Genomic DNA, 25,070 nt, shown 5'->3' on the forward strand with positions numbered 1-25,070 from the left:
ATACGCATTATTTTTTTCTGCAAAAACTAAGTATATATAAAATAAAAAAATAAAATAAAACAAATAATAATAATAATTATTATTATTATTATTATTTTTAAGCTTTGTGAATGAAGATTAAAAAAATATTTTTCTTAATAAATACATCATATCAACTTTGTATTTCAGCTATTTTTTTTTTTATTTCAGCAATGCAGGGGGTGCGAGAACTGACTGCTGATTTGAAAGGGGTGCATACACTGAAAAAAGGTTAAAAACCACTGCTCTAAGCGTACTTTTTTTTTTTTTTTTTGGGAGGAGAACTGGATCTGAGAAATGGAATGAACTTGGGGTGAATTGTGAGTGAAATGTCACGTGTAAGGAGGGGAAAATTAAAATGAGTTTGAGAATTTTTATAATCGAAGAGACCAAAGCATGTCTGTGAGAAGTTCAATTGTCATTATTATCCTTCTTCAGTAGACGAAACCTATTCATACGGAACGAGCCCACCAAAGGGGCCATTGACTTGAAATTCACGGTTCCGAAGAATATCATGGTGTACATTAGGAAGAAGAAAGAGGAAATAAAAGGAAATACAGAAAGAAGAGACACAAGTGTCAAAAAAATGATAATTAAAATAAGATAAAATCGTACTAAAACGCGAGGAGACTAGCATTAGGGTAGCAATGCATTGCCTCTTCGCTTGAACTTTTGAAAACCTAATTGCATGACACCCTCAGTAGGAAGGCTGGTCCACAGTCCAACGGCGTGAGGAATAAAGGACCTCTGGATCTCTCTCTCTCTCTCTCTCTCTCTCTCTCTCTCTCTCTCTCTCTCTCTCTCTCCATGACAACTGGCAACCCCAAAATATCAGAGACTGCTGCCTGCAAGTGATGACAAATGAGCAGAGGTCCTTCTTGCGAAAGGAGACACCCGATAAGGGGCTATGAAATTTCTCAAACGCATTCTTTTCTGCGACTCAAGTGATACATCTTCGTATTTGGAAGACTTTAAATGGGGTTGGGGGACAACCGAAGGCTAGGTCTGGTCCAAAGCCACTAGAGAAACGAGAGGGAGGCGAAGAGGGGAGGGGTGGTAATTGAGATAAACAATTCAACAACAGATACCAAATACTGGAAACATGTTCTTGAAAGATTGTATATTCAGTGTCTTCGGTGTTGAATGTTTTAAGCTGTAACAATCAAATGAGACTCAATAATGCTGCTCGCTAAGACCACACCATTTGGGCCAGCCCCTGTGACTTAATGGTCCTTTACTCCTCACACCGATGTTGTGGAAGTCTCCCTATATACTGAGCATGCGTGTGATTGGAGCTTCAAGAGTTCAGATGCAATGCACTTCTACCCTAATACTATTCTCCTTGCATTTTAATACATTTTATCTATTTATTAATTTACTCATTTTTTTTAATAGGCGAAATCTATTCTTTCTGTATCTCCCTTTACCTCCTCTTACTTCTTCCTAATGAACACCAAAATATTCTTTGGAAGCTTGAATTTCAAGTCAGTGGCCCCTTTGGTGGGCTTGTTCCATATGGATAGGGTTCATCTTCTGAATAATAATAATAATAATAATAATAATAATAATAATAATAATAATAATAATAATAATAATAATAATAAATAATAATAATAATAATAATAATAATAATAATAATAATAATAATAATAATAATAATCACTCACTGATGTCGCAATACCATGGGACACCAGAGCAGATCAGAACGAGAAAAAATTGATAAGTATCAAGACCTGAAAATCGAAATAAGAAGGATACGGAATATGCCAGTGGAAATCGTACCCATAATCATAGGAACACTAGGCACGATCCCAAGATCCCTGAAAAGGAATCTGGCAAAACTAGATGCCGAAGTAGCTCCAGGACTCATGCAGAAGAGTGTGCTACTAGAAACAGCGCACGCAGTGAGCAAAGTGATGGACTCCTAAGGAGGCAGGATGCAACCCGGAACCCCACACTATAAAAACCACCCAGTCGAACAGGATGACTGTGATAGAAAAAATACATAAATTAAAAATAATAATAATAATTAATAATAATTTGAAGAAGACGCCACTTAAGCCAGCTATCTGCTGACTTTTATTATGAATGTCAAGGTCGCGGGGCCGCTAGTGACCTTGGCGTCCAATGAAAATATTTCTCGAGTGGGGTATCCATGCCCAAAGGAAGGCAAAAGGTTTACCGAGCGACAAACACCTGTCACACAGACAGCTGGTCTCTTATCTTGCTTGGCTATATTCTTTTCGACCGTGCATGAGAGCTGCAATAACATTATTATTATTATTATTATTATTATTATTATTATTATTATTATTATTATTAAAACAGTTTAACCAGACCACTGAGCTGGCTAACGGCTCTCACAGGGCTGACCCGAAGGATTTGAATGAAATGCTCAATGAAACTTTAACCATGGCCCGGTGGTGGCCTGGCCTATATCGTTGCCAGAGGCACGATTATGGCTAACTTTAACCTTGAATAAAATCAAAACTACTGAGGTTAGAGGGCTGCAATTTGGTATATTTGATGATTGGAGGGTGGATGATCAACATACCAATTTGCAACCCTCTAGCCTCAGTAGTTTTCAGATCTGAGGGCGGACTGACAAAGACGGCAAAATAGTTTTTATTTTACAGAAAACTAAAAGTCCTGGCTGACCTGTAATTTGCCAGGCCAACACTATTTTATCCACTCAGTCACAGGTCATAAAAGGAATCACAGGGGTCCGCTGTACCCATTTCTATGGCACTGCTCACTCCCCACCCTACCAGCAGTTATTATTATTATTATTATTATTATTATTATTATTATTATTATTATTATTATTATTTCAGTAGATGAAACCTATTCACACGGAACAAGCACACCACAGGGGGCCACTGACTTGAAATTCAAGCTTCCAAAGCCTGTTGGTTTCAAACTCCCACTGCAGCAGACCCCCCGACACTGCAGCAGTAACTGATCACGACACAGAGCCAGTGATTTTTCACCGCCCTGGGGGAGACGCGAACCCACACGCGACATCTGAGTGGCGCGCCACGACACTAACCACTGTACCAGCGGACCAGCAAAAGTAGACCAGTTGAGTAGACGTTCAATCCTCGCCCCCAAAAGGCAAGGAGGTGAAGTACACATTCATAAGCCCCAACTCTCACCTGGGAAAACACACATACCGGTCAGCAGGTCAAGCGCCCACAGAGGGGAGGGTTTGTCTTCATACTCTATTTTCTTTCTATTTTATTTTCTTTTCTATGTTCTTTCTTTCTGTTACCTTACCTCGTTTCTATGTCCTTTCTTTTTCCCGTTCCTGTCTTCCTTATTTTCTAATCTCTTTCTTTCTATATTCTTTCCTTTTCTATTTTCGTTCTTTCTATATCCTTTCTTTCTCCTATTCTCTCTCTCTCTCTATTGTCTTTCTTTTTCTATTGTCTTTATTTCTTTCTTTCTACATTCTTCTCTTTTTCTATTCTCGTTCTTTAAATCTTCAGCTGCAAATCCTTAAGGACAGAGCTTAGAGAGAGAGAGAGAGAGAGAGAGAGAGAGAGAGAGGCAAGGACTGATCACATGAAACGGAAATTAAATCAGGAGAGAGAGAGAGAGAGAGAGAGAGAGAGAGAGAGAGAGAGAGAGAGAGAGAGAGAGAGAGAGAGGCAAGGACTGATCACATGAAACGGAAATTAAATCAGGAGAGAGAGAGAGAGAGAGAGAGAGAGAGAGAGAGAGAGAGAGAGAGAGAGAGAGAGAGACTGATCACATGAAACGGAAATGAAATCAGAGAGAGAGAGAGAGAGAGAGAGAGAGAGAGAGAGAGAGAGAGAGAGAGAGAGAGAGAGAGAGGCAAGGACTGATCACATGAAACGGAAATGAAATCAGGGGGGAGAGAGAGAGAGAGAGAGAGAGAGAGAGAGAGAGAGAGAGAGAGAGAGAGAGGCAAGGACTTATCACATGACACGGAAATGAAATCAGGAGAGAGAGAGAGAGAGAGAGAGAGAGAGAGAGAGAGAGAGAGAGAGAGAGAGAGAGAGAGAGAGGACTGATCACATGAAACGGAAATGAATCAGCAGAGAGAGAGAGAGAGAGAGAGAGAGAGAGAGAGAGAGAGAGAGAGAGAGAGAGAGAGAGAGAGGCAAGGACTGATCACATGAAACGGAAATGAAATCAGGAGAGAGAGAGAGAGAGAGAGAGAGAGAGAGAGAGAGAGAGAGAGAGTTATAGGAAAAGGTGATCAATATATTAATATGACAGAATAGCAAAAGAAAACATATACACCTGAAATTCAGCAGACGTCAGCAGCAGCAGCAGAAGCAGAGAGCAGGAATGAATTAGCTCCTCGCTTAAAACATTTGGAGACCAGAGGATTCCACAACTGCAGGAGGCACACTACTTCACGTATTTTAGTTGTTGGCCAAGATAAAAATCCTACCAAACTGAGCTGTATTAAAACCGGCGCTAGAAAACGTAGCCTGCCTAGTGAGATTGCAGGTTTATAATAATAATAATAATAATAATAATAATAATAATAATAATAATAATAATAATAATGGAAAGAGAAACCCACAAGATTCCTGTGTAAATGACAGCACAGGGCTCAGAAGTTCCAGAAGATTGCTGGGCCTTGAACCAGCCTGACTACCTCATCTCTTGAAAAAGGGTCACAGTTAGGACCTGAAAGTACTCGAGTTTAAAAGTAACATGTAAATATTTACAAGTAAACAAGTTATACACAGGAATCTTGTGGGTTTCTCTTTCCATCTTCAGAAGAAAACTGAAAGAAGTTTTTGTTTGGTTAATAATAATAATAATAATAATAATAATAATAATAATAATAATAATAATAATAATAATATACTCTACTCATTCTCTTGCTAATATAAAATTACACAATGAAGATCCGATGGATTGTGTCGAAGATACTGTAGCATAATAATAATAATAATAATAATAATAATAATAATAATAATAATAATAATAATAATAATAATAATAATAATAATAAAATTTCAACTCACAGTTATCAAATGAAAAAGTAACTATAAAAGTTATAATTCGCCACATACAAGGAAGAACCAGCAGAGAGAGAGAGAGAGAGAGAGAGAGAGAGAGAGAGAGAGAGAGAGAGAGAGAGAGAGAGAGAGAGAGAGAAGTGGCTCTCAAGTGGGTGAACTTTAACCTCGAGCCGACGTACTCCACATGAAGTAGACGCACCGTAGTCGAAAAAATACACAAAAGTTAATGAAGCGTGTACGTGTGTGGGGGTGGGGAGAGAGAGAGAGAGAGAGAGAGAGAGAGAGAGAGAGAGAGAGAGAGAGAGAGAGAGAGAGAGGTCCATACCTCGCCGAACAATCTCTGCTTTCTTGTATGCAGATGTTTTGAAAATGCTTTATTTCTGATCCTAATGACAAAAATCATAACTGGAAGATATATATATATATATATATATATATATATATATATATATATATATATATATATATATATATATATATATATATATATATATATATATATATATATATATATATATGCACCTAATCAATTTTAGAAAAGGTGTTAGAAGTAAGGCTGAGAAAATTCCGTTAAACTCTAAGGCTGTCACTTTAGTTTCATGCCAGAAATCACCAACAGAAGCCGTTCAGAGTACACTAAGGCAGCTACTGACAAAACACAATGCAAACCAGAAGACCTTATACCCCATATTTGTCGATCTTGAAAAGACTTCACTCATTATCGATGCAAATATTTAAATGACCCTTGCAAAGGTAAAAGGTACCAGAAAGATTCGTGAAGCCATTGACGTTACTCTGCCAGAACACAAAACCTCGACTGAAGACTGTTGCAGGTGCACCAGAAGAAACTGGGCAATATACTGGTTTCCCTGAGGCGTCAGTGCTGAGCCCTTTGCTGTTTTTCAGAGCAATGGAAGAATCTACAAAGGAGTGCTTTGCTGTTTTTCAAAGCAATGGAAGAATCTACAAAGGAGTGCCTCAAGAGTGTTTCTAGTACTCTTGAACCCACTGAAGTTGCTCTGCCAGCACACTAAACCTACAGTGATGAAAGTGCCAGGTACATCAGAAGAATTTGGGCAAAATACTAGTGTCCCTAAGGGGGCTAAGTGTTGAGCCCTTTGCTATTTTCCAAAGCAAAGGAAGAATCTATAAAGGAAGCAGGTACTAGAAAGACTCTTGAAGCCATTGATGTTACTTTGCCAGACAACTAAACCTTAACTGAAGACGGTTGGAGGTGTACCAGAAAAATCTGGGCAATATACTGGTGTCCCTGAGGTGTCAGTGCTGAGACCTTTGCTGTTTTTCGGACCAACGATAGAATCTACAAAGGTGTGCAGGTACTAGAGAGACTCTTGAAGCCACTGAAGTTACTCTGCCAGAGCAATAAACCTAGAGTGAAGAAAGTGGCAGGTGTATCAGAAGAACCTTACCAAAATTATGGTGTCCCGAGGGATTAAGTGCTGAGCCCTTTCCTGTTTATGAAAGCAATGGAAGAATCTATAAAGGAGTGAGAAAAAGAGGATACCTAGGGCAATTAGGGGCTGCTATAAGGTGACCTTGTAAGGTACACCGAACTGATCATTTTTTTCTGGATCCGGTATCACCCATCCCTCAAAAAAGGGTGCAGGAAACTTGGGCCGTATGGCCCATTGCTGGGGCATGTGGCGGCCATTAGGTGCCATTTTTTTAAACAGGACACAATACCAATTTAAGGCCAAAATAAAATTGAAATTCAGAATACAAAGAGCATTAATATAAATAAAAGTTAATAAAGACAAAAATGTTATTTACATATATATATTATATTACATATATATGTATGTGTGTACATATACGCAAAACCCCTACAATGAATAAAGCGTATATCCCACAACAAAATAAATGGCTAAGCTTTCTTCACTGTATAAAAATTATTATCTGTACGAAACCATATATTATCAATCAAGCAAATTTTTTACAATAAAACAAAAGACGCATCCTAAAAAAAAAAAAAAAAAAAGCTGCCCAACTTAACAGCCTCGGATCGAAGAAGTTTATTTTGCAAACAAAAAAACCAGCGCCCTGAGGGCTACACAAACAGGCGGAACGTGAGAGGGATGAGACAGATCCTTGGGTGGGATGGAAGGACGTGGGAGAAGGATGGAAGGAAGGTCATCCTTATCCTCCTATTCCTGTAGCCGTCTGGAGGGTAAGGATGATGAGGATGGAGGAGGATGATGAGTATGAGGAGAATGAGGAAGATGAGGATGAGGAGAATGATGATGAGAAGGATGAAGGCTAAGGCTGAGGATGATGATGGATGAGAATGAGGAGAATGATGATGGAGGATGAGGATGATGATGGAGGATGAGGATGAGGATGATGATGGAGGAGGATGAGGATGATGACGAGGATGCAGGAGGATGAGGAAAATGATGAGGAGGATGATGATGGGGGATGATGAGGACGAGAATGATGATGAGGAGGAGGAAGGAGAATGAGGAGGATGAAGGATGAAGAGGAGGATGAAGATGATGAGGGAGGATGAGGAGGATGAAGGAGGAACAGGAGCAGAAAGTATAGCTGGAACTTCGAAGTTTAATTTGCTTGAATGAATAAACAAAATAACTTAGGAGCAGAAAAACACATATATAAATGAACAAATACATTAATAAGTAGTGAAATAATTAGAGATTCTTTTATTGAATAAATGAAAATGAGACTTTTGAAAATAAAGTAGTTTCTGTATAAACAATAGCCAACAAACTGAGAAAAAAGAACACAAGAAAGCGATGTAAAAAAAAACCTAAAAGACAATTGTTTGAAAAACACCAGGAAAATTTTTCATATAACCAGAAAAAAAATAGCTAAAATTAGTAAAATTTACCTTTAACCAAAAAAAATTGGCTAAAGCAGGAAAAATTTACCTTTAATCAGAAAAAATTATTAAAATTAGGAAAATTTACCTGTAACCAGAAAAAAACTGGCTAAAACCAGGTAAAATTCACCTTAAATCAGAAAAATGGCTGGAATTAGTCAAATTTACCTTCACCCACCCAGAAAAAAATTGGCTGAAATAAGGAAAAACTTACAATTAACCAGGAAAATTGGCTAAAACCAGGAAAATTTACCTTTGACCAGAAAAAATCGCTAAAACCAGGAAAATTTACATACAACCACATAACATTGGCTAAAACCAGGAAAATTTTACTTATAACCAGAAAAAAAGGCCAAAACTTGGGAAAACTAACCAATAACCAGAAAAATTTCATTTATAACCAAAAAAAATGGCTAAAACCAGGGAATATTTACCCGTAACCAAAAAAAATTGGCTAAAACCAGGGAAAATTAACCCGTAACCAAAAAAATTGGCTAAAACCAGGAAAAATTTACATATAACCAGAAAAAAATTGGCAAAACCAGGAAAAATTTACCTATAGCCAGAAAAAAATGGCTAAACCCAAGAAAAGTTTGCTGGAACCAGAAACAACTGGCTAGAGCCTCCAAAAATTTGCTAAACCAGAAAATATTGCTGAATCTGTCAAAAGAGACAAGACTAAAAAAAAAAAAAAAACTTTATGTGCAAGTAAGAAAACGGCTAAAAAAAACCCCTCTGAAGTTGAAGGTTTATTCTTCAGGTTTACTGATTTCCCAACATCTGTTCCCAGAGGAGTCCTACACTTACAATCCTCGCTGTGACCAAGAAAACTTTTTTTCTGAAGCAATATCAATAATCATAACTTGCCCATATTGGAGAAAAATTAATAAAGCGTGTTAGAAAACTTGAGAGGGCTTCCGCAGCGAAATTAAGTGAGAATGCAGACAAGCCCCGCGCACACCAGATGCAATGTTTACACCGCGTTCTTTCTTCTCCTCTTCTTCTTGCAAGACCAACATAGGCAGCCAGGGCAATGAGGATTTGTTGTTGGACGTAAGACGATCCACAGCAACAACTCGCTCTCCCTCTTTCTCTCTCTATCTCACTAGCCTTATGCTCCGTCTTTCTTTGTTATATCCTTTGGCAGGAGCAAGAGTCCGTGCTGGCATAAGGCCAACTCAACAACAGCAACAAAAATATCTTTCATTCTGCCTTATGTATCACCCCAACCTCTCTCTCTCTCTCTCTCTCTCTCTCTCTCTCTCTCTCTCTCTCTCTCTCTCTCTCTCACACACACACACACTAGGCTTATGCTCTATCTTTCTTTGTTATACACTTTTTCAGGAGCAAGAGTCCGTGCTGGCATAAGGCCAACTCAACAACAGCAACAAAAATATCTTTCATTCTGCCTTATGTATCACCCCAACCTCCCTCCCCCTCTCTCTCTCTCTCTCTCTCTCTCTCTCTCTCTCTCTCTCTCTCTCTCTTATGACCTCCCTCCCATCTGTCTGTCTGTCTGTCGTACGCACTCAACCCAGTTATTCTCTCTCTCTCTCTCTCTCTCTCTCTCTCTCTCTCTCTCTCTCTCTCTCCATGAGTCACCACTTGCCAGATATAAAGGGATAATGCTCGCCATATGCAAGGAGACGCAAGTTGGCTCTAAGTTGTTCCTCGTATCAAGCCCAATTTTCAAAATCTGTGGCCAGGGACGGTGGTCTGACTGTACACATTATTATTATTATTATTATTATTATTATTATTATTATTATTATTATTATTATTATTATTATTATTATTACAATCTGCGCCCAAGGACGGTGGTCTTTATTATTATTATTATTATTATTATTATTATTATTATTATTATTATTATTATTATTATTATTCAAATAAGTTCGGGTGCAATTGGCGAAAAATAGCATTAGCTTGGGAAAGTCACCCTCCACAGGGCAAGACGGCCCTTGTGAAGAGAGTAAATAGACACAGAGAGAAAGAAATAGATAAATTAATAAAAAAAATATAGGTATATGTATTATGTGTATGTATACGTATATATATATATATATATATATATATATATATATATATATATATATATATACACACACACGCATATATATATAAATATATATATATATAAATATATATTATACATAATCGTATATACATACACAGACACACACACACACACACACACGTCTTACATACACTCCAATACACTGACATACAGCAGAGGAATGAGAATCTATTTTATATCTTATCTCTTTCTGTTCGTTTATTCAGCACACAAACTTTTGAAACGATTAAAACTTGAGGTGTCTTAACAATTTCCTCCCTCAGGATTCACCGACGCATAAATAACAAGAAAACAGTTGAACTGAATTGTATACAGAATTCAGGCCAAAGGCCCAAGCACTGGGACCTGTGAGATCATTCAGCGCTGAAACGGAAACTGACAGTCAAAGGCTTGAAAGGTTGTAACAGGAGGAAAACCTCAAAGCAGTTGATCTATGAATCAACTGTTAGGAGGGAATGGGAGGTAAGACGGAAGAAAGAGAATATGAAAGGAGGTACAGTAAAAGGAACGAAAGGGGTTGCAGCTGGGGGCCTAAGGAAGGCACGCTGCAACGAACCCCTACGGGGTGAAAACATTTGAAGTTGAAAAGATCTACAAAATGCTACACAAAAACGACACAATCGTAAATTTTGATTGACAATCTGTCATTCTGATCAGGATCACTGATCGTTAATCAAAATATGATATATGGTTTTATTGCGTAAATTGTTAATCAAGATATATATGGTTTTATTGCGTAAATTATTAATCAAAATATGATATGTGGTTTTATTGCGCAAATTATTAATGGTTTTATTGCGTAAATTGTTAATCAAAATATGATATATGGTTTTATTGCGCAAATTATTAATGGTTTTATTGCGTAAATTGTTAATCAAACTATGATATATGGTTTTATTGCGTAAATTGTTAATCAAAATATATATGGTTTTATTCCGTAAATTGTTAATCAAAATATGATATGTGGTTTTATTGCGCAAATTTTTAATGGTTTTATTGCGTAAATCGTTAATCAAAATATGATATATGGTTTTATTGCGTAAATAAGTGTTTCTAGGGGCCTTATGAACCTAATACACACAAACAACTATTCTAAGTGCGTGTGGATTTAAACAAAATATTGTCACTGCATACACGCCCATATATATATATATATATATATATATATATATATATATATATATATATATATATATATATATATATATATATATATATAAAAACTGCAACAACAATAATGATTTTCAATCTAATCGTACCAAACTTCAATCTTATAAAAAATAGCTCACTACCGATCAGACACTGAAAATCTACGGGTTCTACACATAACGTTTCACTTAACCCTTTCGAACTGAATCTGGCGTTCATTTTTCGGCTTGGTGAATCATACTTTTACTCTCTATACGAACCTCCGTACTTAAATTGTCATCAGTTTACTTATAAGTATACTTATCGGGTCAATGGGTAACGTCAAATGTCAATTTCAAAACTCTGCATTATTATTATTATTATTATTATTATTATTATTATTATTATTATTATTATTATTTTATCTTAAAATATCAAGAAAAGTTTATCTTAAAATATCCAGAGAAATTTACGACTACCAAGACACCCTTCCAAGGAAAAAAAAAAACTGAAATAACTCTGAACTTTCAGCAGGAAAAAACTTCTCTCCGAAACTGTCAACTAACCCTTCAAGAAAAAACATTTGAATATTTAAAAAACTACTCATGTGGGAAAATTGAATTGAATACATGAAGAAAACTTATTCAAAAATAAGAGAAAAAAACCCCTTAGGAGAAAGCTGTTTCCCATTAAATTTTTCTGTCATTATCATAAAAAAAAGCTCTCAGGATAAAAACTGGAAAATCATAATCCGCTTGAAATGAAAATTTTTTTTCCTGAAAATAGGTACCCTTAGGAAAAAAACATTTCTGAGAATACCATGGCAATATCTTTGTTAAAAAGGAAAACTAAAAATAGCAAGACATTTCTTTGGCGAGAAAGCTGTTGGGAAATACCAAACAATTCCTACAGAGAAAAATACTCCCCTGAAAATATCAAGAAAATCCCTTTGGAAAAACTCCTCCCTGAAAACACCACAAAAATTCTTACAGAGAAAACTACTCCCCTGAAAATCTCAAGAAGATCCCTTTGGAAAAAGTACTCCCTGAAAATACCAGAAAAATTCTTACAGAGAAAACTACTCCCCTGAAAATCTCAAGAAAATTCCTTTGGATAAACTACTCCCTGAAAATACCACAAAAATTCCTACAGAGAAAACTACTTTTCTCCAAATTTCAAGAAAATCCCTTTGGAAAAACTTCTCCCTGAAAATACCATGAAAATTCCCACAGAAAAAAATACTCCCCTGAAAATCTCAAGAAAGTCCATTTGGAATAACTATATCCTGCAGATACCATGAAAATTCCTATAGCGAAAAGTACTCTGAAAAAGCCAAGAAAATACTTCTAAAAAAAATGCCACTTCTCTGAAAATATGGAGAACATCCCTTTACAGAAAACCTCTCTAAAAAATACTGAAAATAACAATATCCCACCATAGAAAAGTACTTGTCTGAAAACACTAATGAAATCTTTTGGAAAAAATTACTTTTCTGAAAATACATAGAAAAGCACCCCTTGGATAATACTCCTCTGAAAACACTAAGAATACCCACCAAGAAAAACCTTCTCTGAGTATACCAAGCTCAAGAGAAAACGGCAGAGCTTTTTCTAAATAAAAAAATTAATATAAAAAATCGTGTTCTAAAAATAAGGAAAACTTCTTTGAAAAATACTTCTCTGAAAACACCAAGAAACCCCACCATGAAAAAACTTCTCTTGGGAATGCCCAGCCTGTGAGAACTTCAGACCTTCTGAATAAAAAAAATTAATAGAAAAGTGATCGCGTTCTGAAAATAAGAAAATACTCTTTGAAAAATACTTCTCTGGAAATACTAAGAAGACCCTCCAAAGAAAACCTCTGAGAATGCCCAACTCAGGAGCAAACCTCAAAACGTCTTCCGAATAAAAAATAAAATATTATTCTAAAATTAATATGAAACACCTCTTTGAAAAACACTTCTCTGAAAAAAAAATAAGAAGACCCCTCAAAAAAAAAACTTTCTCTGACAATACCAAGCTCAGGAGAGCTTCAAAAACTTCAGAATAAAAAAATCGTGTTCTAAAAATACTATGAAAAACCTCTCTGAGAGATACTTCCTTGATAATACTAAAGATCAAACAAGAAAAACCTTCTCTGAGAATGCCCAGCTCAGGAGAAAACCTCAAAAACCTCCTCTGGAAAAAAATAAAAAAAAAATATAGTGCTCTGAAAATAATAAAATCCTCTTTGAAAAATACTTCCCTGATAATACCAAAAAAGACCCATCTAGAAAAACCCTCTCTGAGAATGCCCAGCTAACGAGAAAACTTCAAAAACCTTCTCTGGATGAAAAAAATGGGAAAAAAATATCGTGCTCTGAAAATAATAAATCTTTATTTGAAAAATACTTCCCTGATAATACCAAAAAGACCTCCCTAGAAAAACCCTCTCTGAGAATGCCCAGCTCCGAAGAACGCCTCAAAAACCTTCTCTGGATGAAACATAATAAAAATATCGTTATCTGAAAATGATAAAAGCCTCTTTGGAAAATACTGCCCTGATAATACCAAAAAGACCCACCATGAAAAACCTCTGAGAATGCCCACCTCAGGAGAAAACCTAAAAATCCTCCTCTGGATGAAACAAATTAATGAAAAAAGATATCGTGCTCTGAAAATAATAAAACCTTCTCTGAAAAATACTTCTCTGATGATACCAAAAAGACCCACCAGAAAAACCTTCTCTGAGAATGCCCAGCTCAGGAGAAAACCTAAAAAACCTCTCTGGATGAAACAAAAAAATATCGTGCTCTGAAAATAATACATCCCTCTTTGATAAACTCCCCTGATGATACCAAAAAGACCCACCAAGAAAAACCTTCTCTGTGAACGCCCAGCTCAGGAGAAAACCTCAAAAACCTTCTAAGGATGAAACAAATTAATAAAAAAAAAAATATCGTGCTCTGAAAATAATAAAACCCTCTTTGGAAAATACTTCCCTGACAATACCAAAACGACCTACCAAGAAAAACCTCTAAAAATGCCCAGCTCAGGAGATAACCTCAAAACATTTCTTTGGATGAAAGAAAATAAAAAAAAAATATCGTGCTCTGAAAATTATAAAACCCTTTGAAAAATACTTCCCTGATAATACCAAAAGACCCACCTATAAAAACCTTCTCTGAAAATGCCCAGCTCAGGAGAAAACCTAAAAAACCTCCTCTGGATGAAACAAATTAATGAAAAAAATATCGTGCTCTAAAATAAAACCTTCTCTGAAAAATACTCATCTGATGATACCAAAAAGACCCACCAAGAAAAACCTTCTCTGAGAATGCCCAGCTCAGGAGAAAACCTCAAAAACCTCCTCTGAATGAAACATATTAATAAAAAAAAATATCGCGCTCTGAAAATAAAACCCTCTTTGAAAAATACTTCCTTGATAATACTAAAAAGACCCATCTAGAAAAACCTTCTCTGAGAATGACCAGCTCAGGAGAAAATCTCAAAAACGTCCTCTGGATGAAAGAAATTAATGAAAAAAAAATCATGCTCAGAAAATTTTAAAAAAACCCTCTTTGAAAAATATTTCCCTGATAATACCAAAAAGACCCACCAAGAAAAACCTTCTCTGAGAATGCCCAGTTCAGGAGAAAATCTCAAAAACCTCCTCTGAATGAAACAAATGAAAAAATATTGTGATCTGAAAATAATAAAACCCTTTGAAAAATACTCCCCTGATAATACCAAAATGGCCCACCAAGAAAAACATTCTCTGAGAATGCCCAGCTCAGGAGAAAACCTCATAATCTCCTTTGAATGAAAATTAAAAAAAAAAAAATCGTGCTCAGAAAATATAAAAAAAACCTCTTTGAAAAATACTTCCCTGCTGATACCAAAAAGACCCACCAAGAATACCCATCTCTGAGAATGCCCAGCTCATGAGAAGATCTCAAAAACCTCCTCTGGATGAACCAAACGTCAAAAAAGATTAAAAAAAAAAAAAAGGGGGGGGGGTAAGAAGAAACAGCAGGAAGGGTAACTAACAAACTAAGAGCGGGTACTCACCCTCCGGGAGGCGGGATGCGATTCAGCTCGTAGCCGGAGAATCCATCAGGTCCTGCCAGACACACTGTCGTTACTAAGACCCCAAAATACAACACCCCGAGTCTCATCGCCTTCGCCGCCACTGCCGTCAGCAAAGCCATGGCTAATGCTGCTGCTGAGGTCGGCAACCGCCGGACAATTCCTCTTCTGCTTCCGCCACGTTAATAATAACAATACCTACGAAATCTGTCGCTGATTCATGAAAATCCACTTTGTCATTGGCGCCTCCAGGGAAAGAGAGAGAGAGAGAGAGAGCCAGCCCAGACCGTACGTAGGTCAAGTTTTCGGTAGGTCACGTGGGGCGCGGTGGGTTTCCCGATGCCAGTCGGGGAGCCGAAAAACCAACTAGACCGACACCTTCGAGAGCCGCCGTGGGTATGAAGCCTGGGCTCTGCCAGCCAGCCAGCCAGCCAGTCAGTCGGTCTGGGAGACAGAAGCTCCCCTTGCGGCCTCCCCGCCTGACCGCCACACCCTTCATGCAAGCTCGTTGTTGATTGGTTGGTTCGAGGAGTCCTAACGACTACTGCCCTAACCCCCTCCCTTTTTCCGTAAAGACGGCCCTTACGGAAACCGAAACTCCCTAGGCCTAGGTCATGCGAAAACGCCCGCCAGGGAAGAAGAAGCAGCAGCCGTATCCTCGGAGGATTTTTTGAATGGCAGGAGTAGATTTGGTCTGGCCTTGTGGCGCTCAGGCGGGGAAGGCGGTGCCAGCCTTTGCAAAGCTTGAGCTGGGGGAGATGAAGAAGGAAGGAAGGACGGCGAACAAGATGGTTTTGCGCGGACGTTCAAACCGAATCTTCCTCTTCTCGAGAACCGAGCTGAGAGGAGGCTCGTCGAGGAAGCTTATCGGAATGGAAAAGGATGGTGGTTCGTTGTTCCCCTTGACATTATAAACCCAAAACAGCTTTTTTATTGCTTTTATCTCGAAGGAAAGACAGGGAACAAGATGACTTAGCGCGGGCGTTCAAACGAAACCTCCCTTTTCCCGAATTTCTAGAGAACCAAAGTAAGAGGACGTTTGTCCACATGGAAAAGGTTGCTTCGTTTTTTCCCATAACATTAAAAACCCAAAACAGCTTTTTTTATTTCGAAGGAAGGACTGTACAAAAGATGGTTTTGCGCGGACATTAAAACTAAAAATTCCTTTTCTTGAGAACCAAACTAACTGACCCCGTAGGAAGATTGTCCCATCAGTGCGCCTCATGCGGTGCAATTCAGGCATTACTTAAGGCTCTTTGCGGCGTCCCTTAGGGCCCTAGTTGCAAACCCTTTCATTCCTTTTAGTGTACCTCCGTTAATTTTATCTTTTTTCCATCTGACTTTCCTAAACCCTCTCATAACAATTGATTCATAGTGCAACTGCGAAGTTTTCCTCCAGTTACACCTTTCAAACCTTTTTAGTCAGTTTCCCTTTCAGCGCTGAATGAACCCCATAGGTTCCAGCGCTTGGCCTCAGGCCTAGATGCTGTATTCCACTCCATTACCGAAATTTTAATATTTACTTACATTTTTATCTACTTATTTATCGATTTGTTCATTTAAATTTCTTTTTTTAAGAAGTGATCTCTTTACGTATTTCCCTTGACCTACTGTTACTTCTTTCTAATGAACACCATAATCTTTGGAAGCTTGAATTTTAAGTCAATGGCCCCTGTGGTTGGCTTATTCCATATGAATAAGGGTTTATCATCTGAATAATAAAAATAAAAACAATAAACGGATACGTCGTCATTTCCCATGACATTACAAACCCAAAACAGCTTTTTATTTTTCCAAACTGGAATTTCAAAAGTTCAAGCGAAGATGGCATTATTATCCTAATGACATTCCCCTTGCATTTTAATACATTTTGGTCTATTTGTTCATTTTCTTTTTTTTTTTGTCTTTCTGTATTTCCCTTTACCTCGTCTTACTACCTAACGAGCACCATAGTCTTTGGAAGCTTGAATTTGAAGTCAATGGCCCCTTTTGGTGGGCTGGTTCTATTAGAAGAGGGGTTTATCTTCTGAAGTATTATAGTAAAAATTAAAAACAACACTAGGGTACTTCGTCATTACAAACATTACAAACTCCAAACAGCTTTATTTTTTCACCACATTCCTCTATCAAGCGACATTCCCTCAACGCCTTTTAAGACGTCCATTTCAAACGCCCGCTCTGGATACATTCCCAACCGATGACGGCCGTTCGTTAACCTCTGTTTGTTCTCACGTCAAAAGGGCGCGAATGGGAGTCTTCAATAGCGGGCTACGTATGCGCGCCTGCGCCTCCCAGATTGATTAATGGCATTCAATTAAAACCCCCGCCGGCCTCAGATAGAGTTAGAAGAGGTCTTTAGGCGATAATGATGGTCCTGGTACAGGGGCCTTGTGATGAACACCACATATACAAACACGCGCGCGCGCGCGCGCGCATACAAACCATATGCCGGCGCCAGTAATGTGTGCTCCTTATACGTGCGTCACTGGAACCGTTCATCACGTTCAAATGCCATCGCCGGAGGTCTTAATCGTTTCTTAAGGACGAGGGGAGAGAGATGGCAAGGTTTTGTTCCATAGTTCTGTTTATTTATTTACTGTTTGTTATTGGTCTTCAGCAAAGAGCTCCCGAAGGCCTTCGTCTTGTATTTTACTATTTTTTTAAATTGTTCTTCGATCGGCTTTCAGCAACGCATGCGCAGGGCTCCCCAAGACCTTCAGGGAAACCGCGAGCTGTTTTTCTTTACTTTTTTTCTGTAATTTCTTTTAATCTGCTTTTCCAAAGACCTCCAGGGAAAAGGCGAGGTGCTTTTCCTTATTTCCTACGGTATTCTGCAAACAACTTTCAGCAACGCAAGCGCAGAACTCCCAAAAACTTTCAAGAAAACTGAGTAATCATTTTTTTTTAATTTACAGTTGTTCTTCATTTAGCATTAAGCTACGCATGCGCAGAACTCCCAAAGACCCTCAGGGAGACTAATAAGCGTTTTTCTTAAAATTTTAAACTTGTCCCGCAGTCAGCTTTCAGCAACGCATGCGCAGACCTCCCAAAGACCTTCAAGGAAACACTGGAGTCCTTTTTTTTTTTATCTGTTTATTGCTCTGTAATCAACATTAGGCAACGCATGCGCAGAGCTCCCCAGGACCTACTACAAGGGGCAGTTAACTTCATCGCCAAACGGCGTGTCGTCCAGATAATAAACAACTTGTCTTACATCGATCTGCGCCAGGAGAGAGAGAGAGAGAGAGAGAGAGAGAGAGAGAGAGAGAGAGAGAGAGAGAGAGAGAGAGGCCTTATAGAGACACCTCTAGAGTCTCTTAAGCCATGGGCAATCGGTTCCTCTGGGCAGTGTCATCCAGTATCCCCGGGGGAATTAGACGACAAATACGGAAAGCCACAAGAGAGGGATGCGGAATTCGAAGAGGTGACCAGGCTCCCTCCTGCCGGGATGACATCACGCGAGCAGCGATGACGTCATCGGGGACCCTTCCCATTCTTCTTCTTCTTCTTCTATTTTTTTCCAAATATTGCTTCTTCGTATTATTATTATTATTATTATTATTATTATTATTATTATTATCGTTTAATAAAAGTTTGCGTTCATGACAGCGTCCCTTCAGTGACGGTGACCTCAGGGCATTTTGGGGCATTTGCTATGCCCAGGGTTTAATGACGGGATCATAAGCGCCTTCAAGATCCAATTAGCGAGGGAGGGAGAAGTAGACGATTTCCATAATGCTGTGGTTTCCAACAAGATCATTTGCATATGAAGTTAGTGGCTTATTATTATTATTATTATTATTATTATTATTATTATTATTATTATTATTATTATTAATCAATAAAGTTTGTTTTTATGCACGCTAACACATATTTAACAGCAATAAATACAGACGATTGTAAATCATATATAGAGAGAAATTATATATATACACACAACGACACAAACACAAACATATATATATATATATATATATATATATATATATATATATATACACACACACACACACACATACATATACATACATATATATGTATACGTACACACACACACACACATATACATATATATATATATATATATATATATATATATATATATATATAATTCACTCGCCTAGACAGAAACTTTCAATTAGCATCGATAAACAAGTATAAAATTTACTTTACCATTCAACTGCAATATGATTGTCACCTTTTTTCATGAATAATAATCCTTTCAGTAGGCAACGTACCCTATTCCTAGCTTAAAATCAAAATGCATAAAACAATACCCTCGTACATCTGGCAGCCTCCATTGTCGTACGTCTGCGCATGCTTATGAACAGACATCCTAACGAATTTTGACTAGATTTTAATGTTGTATATTCATATTATTACTCGTAATATTTCCATATTATATCGTCGATTATATAATCATTGGTATCTATCAACATCTAAAGCAAAGTGACGAATAAAAACACATATATAATATAGACTTTATATTCATTTGCATCTGAAGCTAAGTGAAGAATTAGGCAAGTAAAACACGCGCCGAATAAGTTTCCTCGGCGCAAACGAGTTTTCTGTACAGCGTATAATCAAGGCCATCGAAAATAGATCTATGTTTAGGTAGTTTGGTATAATGCTGTATGAGCTGCGGCCCATGAAACTTTAACCACGGCCCGGTGGTAGCCTATCTTATATCGTTGCCTAGAGCACAATTATGGCTAACTTTAACCTTAAATGAAATAAAAACTACTGAGGCTAGAGGGCTGCAATTTGGTGTGTTTGATGATTGGAAGGTGGATGATCGACATACCAATTTGCAGCCCTCTAGCCCCAGTGGTTTTTAAGATCTGAGAGCGGACAGAAAAAGTGAGGACGGACAGCCAAAGCCGGCACAATAGTTTTCTTTTCAGAAAACCAAAAATGATTTTATAGAGAACCTCGCCTTTTAAGTCGTTGTACCCACGTAATTACAGCTCACTCCTGACGCCATAATTCCACCCCCTCTTCCCAGCTCATTATGCGAGAAATATTACGCTCGTATCTCATCCTTAATAAGAAAAATAAAAAATAAAACATTTGCGCCCGTACCTCCTTCGTTTCCCGGAAAAAGTTAATAAAAAAAAAAATTTACGCTCGTAACCCCTCTGCCAGCCATTAAAGGCAGGCGGACTGACAGCGACCATATTTTAAAAGACTGTACTGCTCGGCGGGTCTTCAGGGATAATAAAGGACTTTTTCAGTCTTTTTTTTTTATCGTTTTGTGATCTTTAATCTTTATTGGTGTTTATTATACGTCTGGATATTCTTCGCGTGAACGTTATGCGTAAATGTTTGGAAATATTGCAGCATATTAATTTATGTGGTAATATATATCAATATAAATATATACATTATATACAGTATATATATATATATACTGTGTATATATATACATCTAAATATATATATATATATATATATATATATATATATATATATATATATAATATACATATACATGTGTGTACATATAAACAAGAGAGAGAGAGAGAGAGAGAGAGAGAGAGAGAGAGAGAGAGAGAGAGAGAGAGAGAGAGAGAGAGAGAGAGAGCCCTATCATAAAGAAAACTTGGAGATGAAATAATGAAATAATTATTATTATTATTATTATTATTATTATTATTATTATTATTATTATTATTATTATTATTATTATTATTATTATAGGGTTTATCATTTATGAATCGATATATTTCTGGAAATTTTATATGGCTGGGAATTAGAGGTTAATGAGAAAGCCTGCATAATAATATCTAAAAATAATTTACTATTATTGCAATATATATATATATATATATATATATATATATATATATATATATATATATATATATATATATATATAATATATTGTATAAATTCCCCAGCTACACTTCGACCAACTCCCACTGCATAAAAACACCGCATTATGTCCAGTTCGAAACAGCACCAGCAACCCCCTCCCCGCCACCCGCTTCAATAAATCGACCTCTCCACTCAATAAAACTCGATTCCCCTTGAACTGACTCCCAAATGGGATTGCATCCCACAAACGGGTCAGGCATGGGGGATACTATTTGATCCCATAAAATTGGCCCCTCTCTCTCTCTCTCTCTCTCTCTCTCTCTCTCTCTCTCTCTCTCTCTCTCTCGTCTTCAGGGCTTGAAACCTCTCTCTTTTCTCTCTCCCCTCTCTCTCCCCTCTCTCTTCAGCGCTTGTAAACGTCTCTCTCTCTCTTGCTCTTCCCCACCCTCTCTCTCTCTCTCTCTCTCTCTCTCTCTCTCTCTCTCTCTCTCTCTCTCTCTTCAGCGCTTGTAAATCTCTCTCTCTCTCTCTCTTGCTCTTCCCCACCCCTCTCTCTCTCTCTCTTCAGGGCTTGTAAAGGTCTCTCTCTCTCTCTCTCTCTCTCTCTCTCTCTCTCTCTCTCTCTCTCTCTCTCTCTCTCTCTCTCTACAGGGCTTGTAAAGGTCTCTCTCTCTCTCTCTCTCTCTCTCTCTCTCTCTCTCTCTCTCTCTCTCTCTCTCTCTCTCTCTCTCTCTCTTCAGGGCTTGTAAAGGTCGGTCTCTCTCTCTCTCTCTCTCTGTGTGTGTGTGTGTGTGTGTGTGTGTGATGCATAAATTAGTATAGGCTATAATATTGTTAGCATTGCAATGTTTCTTATTGGTAGAGTATAATACATACAGAATACATTCATTATACACACATATATAATATATATGTGTGTATATATATATGTGTGTATATATATATGTGTGTATATATATATATGTATATATATATATGTATATATATATATATATATATATATATATATATATATATATATATATATATATATATATATATATAATCCCAGGACGAAGGAACAATTTCCTCACTTCCTTCCCAAATACAGATTCAAGGTCTTCAGTGGAAAACGTCACGACATATCAAGGAATGAAGGCGTTAAGAATCCATGTTGGTCAGACATAAAAAAAAAAAAAAGAGAGAGAGAGAGAGAAACAGAGAAGAAGCTATAAATAGAAAATCAATGATAGTCTTAAGTGGCAAGGGGCTGTTAATAAGGCGACTTGTGTGTTTACACCGAAGGGGAGAGAGAGAGAGAGAGAGAGAGAGAGAGAGAGAGAGAGAGAGAGAGAGAGAGAGAGAGAGAGAGAGAGAGAGATAAGGCTAATATTCGAGCCCCACTAACACAACGACACTGTTGTGTCAAGAATGAAAAAAAAAAACAAAAAAAAAACTTACAACCAAGTGGCACAGTGCCACTTATGCCCGTTGACGCTGAGCCCATTAACAAGTGCCATTTCAAGAGCCTCCAGCGACAAACGAGCGAGGGAACGGCCAATGCCCATACCCGTATTTAAGAAGGGGGGATGGAAAAGCGTGGGTGCACTGACTGTGGCACCACTCGAGTGCCAACTGCCGAAAGAGACATAAACAATGAGAAAATGATGTCTCGGTTGGTTTACGGTCCTTGTCGCACTGGTCACCCGCAGGTGATTGTGCGTGCCTGGAATGATGCTCATTCCTGTAATTGTGCGTGCCTGGAATGATGTTTATTCCTCTTGTCGCACTGGTCACCTGCAACTGATTGTGCGTGCCTGGAATGATGCTCATTCCTGTAACTGTGCGTACCTGGAATGGTGCTTATTCCGGTAATCGTGCATTCATTTGGAGCCCCTGGCTATTTCTTTCGTCTTTGCCTGTTATTTTCATCAATTCAATAAGTTTTCATTCTCTAATTTTTCTTGTTTTTCTTTTGTTTGTGTGTCCTCAATCCATTTTGTAAAGGGTAAACTCCTTGTACAATAATAATAATAATAATAATAATAATATTTTCTAAATGTGAGGTTAGTATAATCTGCTTATGAACTGAGCTGACGCTCACTGTGTAAGCACAAACACGAATGGAATACTGGACAGGAGTTCCAATGATTCAATAATTCTACCCTTGAATATCCAAAGCTGAATAAATAAAATAGATAAAATACATATAATTATTATCACTCAATACCCATTGAGGAATTGCTTTAATATATTCATATCTAGGTCCTGTATCTCCCCTTTCTACAGATACAATTCTGGTCACTGCTCTATTAAGCTTCACGAGAGAATCATTCTACCACCTCCTCTCAGGCAGCCTTAAATAACCCGTCAGGCCACCTCTTCCCACATCCCGTCAGGCCACCTCTTCCCACATCCAGTTCCTCACTGGACGGGTGTGTATCGTTCTCAGCTAGCACTCTGCTGGTCCCGCGTTCGAGTCTCCGGCCGGCCAATGAAGAGTTAGCGGAATTTATTTCTGGTGATACAAATTCATTTCTCGGTATAATGTGGTTCGGACTCCACAATAAGCTGTAGGTCCCGTTGCTAGGTAACCAATTGGTTCTTAGCCACGTAACGTAAGTCTAATCCTTCGGGCCAGCCCTCTCTAGGAGAGCTGTTAATCAGCTCAATGGTCTGGTTAAACTAAGGTATACTTTGATCGCTGTTCTATTAAGCTTCATGAGAGAATCATTCTACCACCTCCTCTCAGGCAGCCTTATATAACCCGTCAGGCTACCTCTTCCCACGTCCACTGTGAAAAATGGCGATCCTTTAAGAACTCTCCAGTTCTTCTACTGCAAAAATACACATTTAATTTCGGGGGGCTTTCATATTGGCCCTCATCCTGTTCATTGGTCAGACTTATTCATAATGCCAGGTAGCTCTGACAGCTTCCTTCAGTATCTTGATCTCTGATGACAGATATCTATTTCAGCAAATCAATCATCTGTTCATTTCCCTCATTTCCGCTCGCAGATCTTGGCTGGTGATGTGTGCCTAAGCCTTAAGACCTCAGCGTGAAGGTTGCTGGTTTGGAAGACAGACAGTAAGACCCATTCGACCCACCTCAGGCGACCGGGAGCACGGAACCTTCCCAGCTAAAAATCCCAGGAAGCCGCAGTTGTCGCATCACGATTCACCTTTGGAACGTCGAGCAACCAAAACGTCGAGTAAACGCGTCGTAGCGAGTCAGCTGAGCGGAAGAAGAAGAAGAAGAAGAAGAAGAAGAGGAAGAAGAAGAAGAAGAGTCGTTCCCAGACACATATTTTCATTCCCGAAAGGATTTACGGGCCAGAAATCGACGAGATAAGTGGAGGGTAAACAGAGGAAATTGTCACGACGCATCAGAAAACAATTTGATTACGAGTTTCTCCGTCTGGGAGGTGGTTGTTTGTTCGGTGAGGTTGGTAAGCGTGGCGAAACATGGAGAAACAAGGTTGGTAAGCGTGGGAAACACGGGGAGACAACGAAGTTGGCAAGCGTGACGAAACACGGAGACATGGCAAGGTTGGTAGGCGTGGCAAAACACAAGAGAACAATAAGGTTGGTAAACGTGGAAACAAGTTGAGAATGTTAATCAATGAGCTTTTGCAATCGTGGCAAAGAAATTTAGAATGGGAAACGATGAGGTTGGTAAGCTTGGGGAACCAAGGTTAGAACGTTAAAAGATAAAGTTTTAAAAGGTAATGTTGGCAAGAGCGGAAAGCGGTCAGGTTGGTAAGCGTGGAAAAACACTAGGTGAATTTAAAATAATAATAATAATAATAATAATAATAATAATAATAATAATAATAATAATAATGCAGTGAAAATTTCCACCACAGAGGTTCAGCCTTGGCTGAGCAGTTAGAGACTGAATGTAGCAGTGACTCTTGTCTAGGATTTACCATGAGACACCCCCTTTTTGGAAGGAACAGCTTAAAGATGAGGAAAATATATAGAATAAGTCTTCAACTTTATATATATATATATATATATATATATATATATATATATATATATATATATATATATAAACATACATACACATATATATCTATACATATACACATACATATATAAACATGTACATACATACA

The 25,070-nt window shown here is 37.9% G+C and overlaps 1 protein-coding gene across 2 annotated transcripts in view; it reads right to left on the minus strand.

Annotated features, from left to right (window-relative positions):
- Positions 1-25,070, minus strand: part of LOC136834871 (fibrillin-2-like) — a 121,187-nt gene that overhangs the window by 74,176 nt on the left and 21,941 nt on the right. Inside the window, exon 1 of one of the 2 annotated variants that reach the window (XM_067097674.1) lies at positions 15,136-15,427. The exons of the other annotated variant lie outside the window; for it this stretch is intronic. Coding sequence (XP_066953775.1) covers positions 15,136-15,275 — 140 coding nt within the window. The 5' untranslated portion in view covers positions 15,276-15,427. Of the gene's footprint in view, positions 1-15,135; positions 15,428-25,070 lie in introns of those variants that run through there. 2 annotated transcript variants of the gene reach the window in all.

This window comes from Macrobrachium rosenbergii, chromosome 54 (genome assembly GCF_040412425.1).
Source record: "Macrobrachium rosenbergii isolate ZJJX-2024 chromosome 54, ASM4041242v1, whole genome shotgun sequence".
NCBI lineage: Eukaryota > Metazoa > Arthropoda > Malacostraca > Decapoda > Palaemonidae > Macrobrachium > Macrobrachium rosenbergii.